Source organism: Gekko japonicus, unplaced genomic scaffold, assembly GCF_001447785.1.
Source record: "Gekko japonicus isolate JY-2015 unplaced genomic scaffold, Gekko_japonicus_V1.1 scaffold1395, whole genome shotgun sequence".
Lineage (NCBI taxonomy): Eukaryota > Metazoa > Chordata > Lepidosauria > Squamata > Gekkonidae > Gekko > Gekko japonicus.
In genome coordinates, this window is record NW_015161440.1 from 373,815 (window position 1) to 380,803 (window position 6,989).

The following is a 6,989-nucleotide window of genomic DNA, read 5'->3' on the forward strand; positions in this document are numbered from 1 at the left end:
AAACCATAGAGTTTTCCCTTGGATGACTGTGGCCCCGCCCCCAGCGTGCCCGGCGTGGTCGCATCACTTCCTGGTGACGTGCACGTCGGGGTGGAGTTCCCCCCGGGGCCCGATCCGGCGGTGGCGGGGCACGGGCCTCTGGGGTGGGGGTTTCCCCGCCCCCCGGGAGACTTGGCAAGCCTACCTATGACAGAGCCATAGAGCTGGAAGGGACCTCCAGGGTCATCTAGTCCAACCCCCTGCACAATGCAGGAAATCCACAAATACCTTCCCCCACGCCCCAAGTGACTGCTGTTCCATGCCCAGAAGATGACAAAAAAACCCTCCAGGATCCCCAGCCAAACTGGCCTGGGGAAAAATGGCTTCCTGACCCCAAAGCGGCGATCAGCATTTCCCTGGGCGTGTAAGAAAGGACCAGGAGAACTAAGCACTGAGGCAACCCCTCCTGCCCTCCCTCTCATGATCTGCCTAAGTCCACAGAATCCGCATTGCTGTCAGATGGCCATCTCGTCTGCCTTGGACTTCCTTGGTGGTCTCAATACGAACTAGGGCTGATCCTGCGTAGCTTCAGAGATCGGGCTAGTCTGGGCTGTCCAGGCCAGGGCAAGAGATGTTCAGTGGCAGTTTGCCAACACCTGCCTCTGCATAGCAACCCTGGACTTCCTTGGTGGTCTCCCATCCAAACATTAACCAGGTCTGACCCTGCTTAGCTTCTGAGATCTGACAAGAACAGGCCAGCCTAGGACGGCTGTGTTAATCTCCCAGGAGGGAAAATAACCAGAACGATCTGTGACACCTCCAAATGTGTTAATTGAACGGAGCCTGAGGTTTTGAGTGCCAGAGCCCTGTTACGTCAGGTGCAAAAGATACCTCCTGCCTTCCTGGCTAGCTTGGGAATTTGCCAGAAGCGTCTGGCTAGCTACAGCTGGGAACAGAATGCTGGACCGTACGGGCCCTTGCTCTGAGCCGGCAGGGCTCTTCCTATGCTCAGCAGCTGCGGCACAAAATAGGCATTTTGTGATTTTTTGGGGGGGTAATGCAGCCTTTCATTTCAGCAATCCTGTGCACCAGGGAACTGTCAAAACGGGGCCGTTCCAGTTTCGTAACCCGCTGAAATAATTAGTTCCAGCGGACGGTGTCTCGGATCTAAATAACAGCCTGTTAAAAACGGCAGCTGGAATTGCGCCGAACCGAATTTAGCTTGAGGTGTAGCTTCATGTCCGTTTTTAAAACAGAGATCTGGATGACCCTCAGTGCTCTTCCCGCTTGGGGAGGGGCTGGGGCTTAGTGGCAGAACCTATGCTTTGGCATGCAGAAGGTCCAAGGTTCAATCCCCGTCATCTCCAGTTTAAAGCAACCAGGCAGGAGGTGATGGGAAAGACCTCCGCCTGAGACTCTGGAGAGTGGCTGCCAGTCTGAGTAGGCAGTGCTGACTTTGATGGGCCAGGGATCAATGTTCCCTCTATGGTGTGAAATCTTGTGAGCAAAAATCCTACTTTTTGAGCTGCCGGCATTAAAGTTGTGAGCGAGCAAGTTGGCTGCTGCGTCAATGAGTCTGCTCTGGAGCCATCCTTCCTGAGCTAAGACAAAAATGTGTGAGCCGGAGGCTAAAAAACTGTGAGCTAGCTCACACTCTCTCATCCCCGGCATCTCCAGTTAAGGATCAAGTAGTGGGTGATGGGAAAGACCTTTCTCTGCCTGAGACCCTGGAGAGCTGTAAAGAGGGGCTGTGGCTCAGTGGCAAAGACTCTGCTTGGCACACAGAGAGTCCCAGGTTCAATCCCCGTCATCTCCAGTTTAAAGCAACCAGGCAGGAGGTGATGGGAAAGACCTCCGCCTGAGACTCTGGAGAGTGGCTGCCAGTCTGAGTAGGCAGTGCTGACTTTGATGGGCCAGGGATCAATGTTCCCTCTAAGGTGTGAAATCTTGTGAGCAAAAATCCTACTTTTTGAGCTGCCGGCATTAAAGTTGTGAGCGAGCAAGTTGGCTGCTGCAGAAATTAGTCGGCTCTGGAGCCATCCTTCCTGAGCTAAGACAAAAATGTGTGAGCCGGAGGCTGTGAGCTAGCTCACACTCACTCAGCTTAGAGGGAACACTGCCAGGGATATGATTCAGCAGAAGGCAGCTTCTCCTGTCCCCTTTGCTAAGATGTCCTGCACAGACATCTGGGGACAATCTTTTGAGCTTGGCTTCTCTGGTGCAACCCCCCCCCCCCGAAGCAGGACTGGCTGAGTTCTGCACTCCAGTTTTTCCGGGTGGGGCATGTCTAGGGGGGGTTTTGGGTAATTGGTTTCACAAGAGATGGAGACTCGATCCGAGGAAGGGCAGCATCCAGCAGGGATCACAGCCGAGGAGCTGGATGCCGGAGAGGCGGCGGCCTCTGGAGGGAAAGCGTTTAGATTCTGAGCCAGGGACGGAGAGGCCTGGAAAGCACTGCGGGGTGAAGGGAGACAGGACTCCACCTCTCTGTCTCAGTGGAAAAACACTTGCTCCTTTGGAAGTAGTAAAGACCAGCCTTGTGACAAAGCGTGGTGTATAGAATCATAGAATAGGATCATAGGATCATAGAGTTGGAAGGGGCCATCCAGGCCATCTAGTCCAACCCCCTGCCCAGTGCAGGACCAGCCTAAAGCATCCCTGACAAATATCCATCCAGCCTCTTCTTGAAAGCTGTCAATGAAGGGGAGCTAATAACCACCTCCAGGCAGCTGATTCCACCCTTGAACCACTCTGACCGTGACAAAGTGTTTCCTAATATCCAGCCGATACCTTTCTGCATGTCATTAAAACCTGTTGCTTTGGGTCCTGTCCTCTGCTGCCAACTGGAACAAGTATCATACCCTGCAGCTGGGGGCCGGCGGTTCCAAGATCCAACTCTGTGCAAAACACCAGATTCCTACTGGGGGCTGCTGTGCTCTGTTATCTCGGTCATCAGGGGGCTGTGGAAACGGCTGGAGTATCCTCAGCTGCCCTGCGTGTGTGTGGGTAGTGGGTAGGCGTAGGAGGTGGCACACCTGTATGCCAAGAGCAAAGAAGAAGCCGGGCGGCTGGGGGGGGGAGAGAGAGCGAGAGAGCTGGTGATCTCATTGTGATTTCGCTGTCAGCCTGTAGCAAAGAGAAAACACCATCTGGGTGTTCAGCTTCAAAAATACTCCGTTTCACGGCAGGCTTGCAAACAGACGTGCCATAGAAGCGCACGCACAAGCTGCGCTTCCTACACAGGAGTGAGGGGAAAAGGGGTGAAGTTTCCAAAAAGCTAAAGGCACCAGACTGTGTTCAGATTGTGCCTGTTGCAAGGACCTCCCCTCCCCTCCCCTCTCTCCTCTCCTCTGGGTTGGAGAAGGCATCAGCGCTTAGGAGGAGTTGCATTTGATTCCCAGAATACTGAGATGCTGCAGCTGAGAATCGGAGCAGAGGGGAAAATACTGTCTGGATCAATCGCTGGCATATTTGCCACCCCCTGCTGGGCATCTTAGGGCCTGAGCCAGCGGAGTACGGCTGCCTGAAGCCTTGTCCTCCGACACAGCCTTGACGCGACGCCCTTTGCCATGTTCCCCAGGATCTTCATCCCCCGGAAGCACCGGCAGCGCTTCGACGAGGTGGTGTCCCAGAGCCTGATCAGCAAGCTGTGCCGTTCCAAGAGTGAGCAGCACGTGAACCGGCTGAGGCGCAGCCGCAGCGAGGACCACCACGAACGCCTGCTGGTCTCCACCAGGGCCAGCTCGGTGCCACGGTGCCAAGAGGAGAACTGCAAGGGCTTGAGGAAGACCACTTCCTTGATCGCCAGCAATGTGGGGACAGGAGCAGCCCGCAGGTAAACTCCCCGTGTCCCACGCCTTCTTGTCCACACCGTGTGTGTTATTCGATCCTGCCTGTACTTTGCCCTTTCTCAGAAACAAAATGCATGCGCTTGGTTTTCCCTTCCTCGTTTTATCATAGAACTAGAAATAGGGCCCGTTGCGGAAATAAATACAACGGGATCTAGAAAGAGGCTCTGGGAGAGTACTCTGGCTTTGGGCAAACAGTGTCAGTTTCCTGTGGCGACCTCAGCAGGGTTTAATGACAGAGTCCACTGTTTTCTCCAGAGGGACTGATCTCTGCTACCTGAAGAGCATTTGTATGTTTGAGTTATCTGTAGCCCTCACCTGGAGAGTGGTAACCATTGTTACCCATTCTCCTCTCCCCTATGAGGTATGTTATGCAACTGAAAATCCCAACTGCCTTGCGGGGGGGGGAGTTTGAGGTGTGGAATGGACTGAAGTCCAATCAGCTTCCATATGCAAAAGACCAGGTTGTCGCAGCAGTTGTGGTGTGGGCGGGACCCGGGCTTTGCCTTCTGATTGGTGGCGATATATGCTGAGGAGCAGTGCCATCAGCCATACACTAAGGGAGTGCATTTTAGAATTAGAACCTTGGCATGCACACAGGACTCAACAACCCTGAGAGGTAGGGGGGAGCTGTGAGAGAGCGGCAAGCCCAAGGTCACCCGATATGGCTGAGGAGGATTTGAACTCGAGTCCCACAATTCGTAATCCAAATGCTCTGATCGCTGTTATGACACACGCTTTTGTGTGATGAGTTTTAAAAAAGAATATTTTAAATGAAGCATGAAATTACCATTGTGGAAGAGTAACGATCGCAAAGCAATGGGAAAAAACCCCTCTAGGGCTCGTATTAGCATATTTGCACTGCAAACAAAAAATGTTAACTACTTAGAAAATAGAAATGTAAAAATGCCTCTGGAATGAACCCTCAGCACTCGGGCCGTTCCTTGATATGGGTGCAATTCAAGGAATTACACCCAGTTTCCATGAATGTTTCAAATCTTTTTTAAATTCTAGGTTTATTCCCCATTTATAGACCTCTTCTATGTATGTATATGTATATATATATAATCGTATATATAGGGTTGCCAAGTCAATTTGTCTTACCGGCGGGGGAGCCTCGCCGGGCTTCGGGAGCCATCTGTTGATGCGCGCGCGTGCGCGCGCCGCCAGCACGTCACCAGAAGTGACGCGTGACGTCGATCACGTTGAAGGCGTGGTCCCGATCGTTGGAGGGAAAACCACAGAGTTTTCCCTCCGACGATTGGGGCCACGCCCCCAACGTGATTGACGTGGTTGCGTCACCTCTGGTGACGCAGCCGCGCTGCGCTTCGGGGGGCCCCACTGATAAACACAGAGAGAGGGTATGACAGCCTCGGGGAGAACAAAGAACCATAGAGTTTGCATGGCCCATATATATATTTGAGCTCCTGGCAGTCGTAAGGACTAATAGAAGGTTCCCCTTGCGCAAAAGCCAGTCGAATCCGACTCTAGAGCGCGGTGCTCATCTTGGAAAGCCAAAGAGCCAGAGCTGTCTGAAGACGTCTCCGCGGTCATGTGGCCGGCATGACTAGACGCCGAGGTGCACGGAACGCTGTTACCTTCCCACTGAAGCGGTGCCCATTTATCTACTTGCAGTTCCTTGCTTTCGAACTGCTAGGTTGGCAGGAGTTGGGACCAGAGACGGGAGCTCACTCCGTCACGCCGCACTCAGGTCTCGAACTGCTGAACTACCGACCTTCTGGTCGGCAGTTCAGCATCTTAAACACTTGAGCCACCACAACCTCTATATCAACATCAACAGCCGATACAACCCAGACCACGATGGGAACTGACTGACTGCTTGCTGGATGCTGTTCATGCCTGCCGCTGTAGATGACCTGTTTTTAGCACTAGCGCTTTGTAATGTTTTATATTGTCATGATTTTACTTCGTTCTGTTTTAGCTGTGTAGTGTTGCATAAGCCGCCCTGAGCCTGCTAATTGAGAGCTACGGCTTAGAAAGATTGTTGACAGATACCAAGAGAATGGAGGCTCCAGTCATATTTGGAGGGGAGCCACTGATAAACAGAGAGGGCATGACAGCCTCGGGGAGGACAAAGAACCATAGAGTTTGCATGGCCCATATATATATTTGAGCTCCTGGCAGTCGTAAGGGCTAATAGCTTTGGGAGAACCGGTGGATCAGTGGCAGAGCCTCTGCTTGGCATGCAGAAGGTCCCAGGTTCAATTCCCAGCAGCATCTCCAGTTAAAAAGGACCAGGCAGGGGGTGATGGGAAAGACGTCAGCCTGAGACCCTGGAGAGCTGTCAAGAGAGGCTGTGGCTCAGTGGCAGAGCCTCTGCTTGGCATGCAGGAGGTCCCAGGTTCAGTCCCTGGCATCTCCAGTTAAAAGCAGCAGGTGGAAGAAGAAGAGATTGGATTTCTACCCCGCCCTTCACTACCCAAAGGAGTCTCAGAGCGGCTTACAAACACCTTTCCCTTCCACTCTCCACAACAGACACCCTGTGAGGTAGGTGGGGCTGAGAGACCTCTTGACAGAAACGGCTCTTTTTCAAGAACAGCTCTTATCAGAACTACGGCTTGCCCAAGGTCATCCAGCCAGGTGCAAGTGGAGGAGTGGGGAATCAAACCCGGTTCTCCCAGATTACAGTCTGCGCACTTAACCACTACACCAAACTGGCTCAGTTTCTAAACCCGATTAATACATTTAGGACAAAAAGCCTCTGTTACAATACTGACTGCGAAGGACCAAGGGTCTGACTCAAGCCTTCCTTTAGGGAGGGCTATGGTTCACTGGAAGAGCCTCTGCTAGGCATGCAGAAGGTCCCAGGTTCAATCCCCAGCAGCATCTCCAGTTGAAAAGGACCAGGCAGGAGGTGATGGGAAAGATCTCTGCCTGAGACCCCGGAGAGCTGTAAAGAGGGGCTGTGGCTCAGTGACAGAGCATCTGCTTGGCAGGCAGAAGGTCCCAGGTTCAATCTCCAGCAGCATCTCCAGTTGAAAAGGACCAGGCAGGAGGTGATGGGAAAGACCTCCGCCTGAGACCCTGGAGAGCTGTCAAGAGGGGCTGTGGCTCAGTGACAGAGCATCTGCTTGGCAGGCAGAAGGTCCCAGGTTCAATCCCCAGCAGCATCTCCAGTTGAAAAGGACCAGGCAGGAGGTG

General features: G+C 53.0%; 1 protein-coding gene across 1 annotated transcript in view; it reads left to right on the forward strand.

Annotated features, from left to right (window-relative positions):
* Nucleotides 1-6,989, forward strand: part of GRID2IP (glutamate receptor, ionotropic, delta 2 (Grid2) interacting protein) — a 113,362-nt gene that overhangs the window by 38,245 nt on the left and 68,128 nt on the right. Inside the window, exon 4 of the mRNA XM_015429022.1 lies at nt 3,560-3,814. Within this exon, the coding sequence (XP_015284508.1) occupies nt 3,560-3,814 (255 nt within the window). The remainder of the gene's footprint in view (nt 1-3,559; nt 3,815-6,989) is intronic.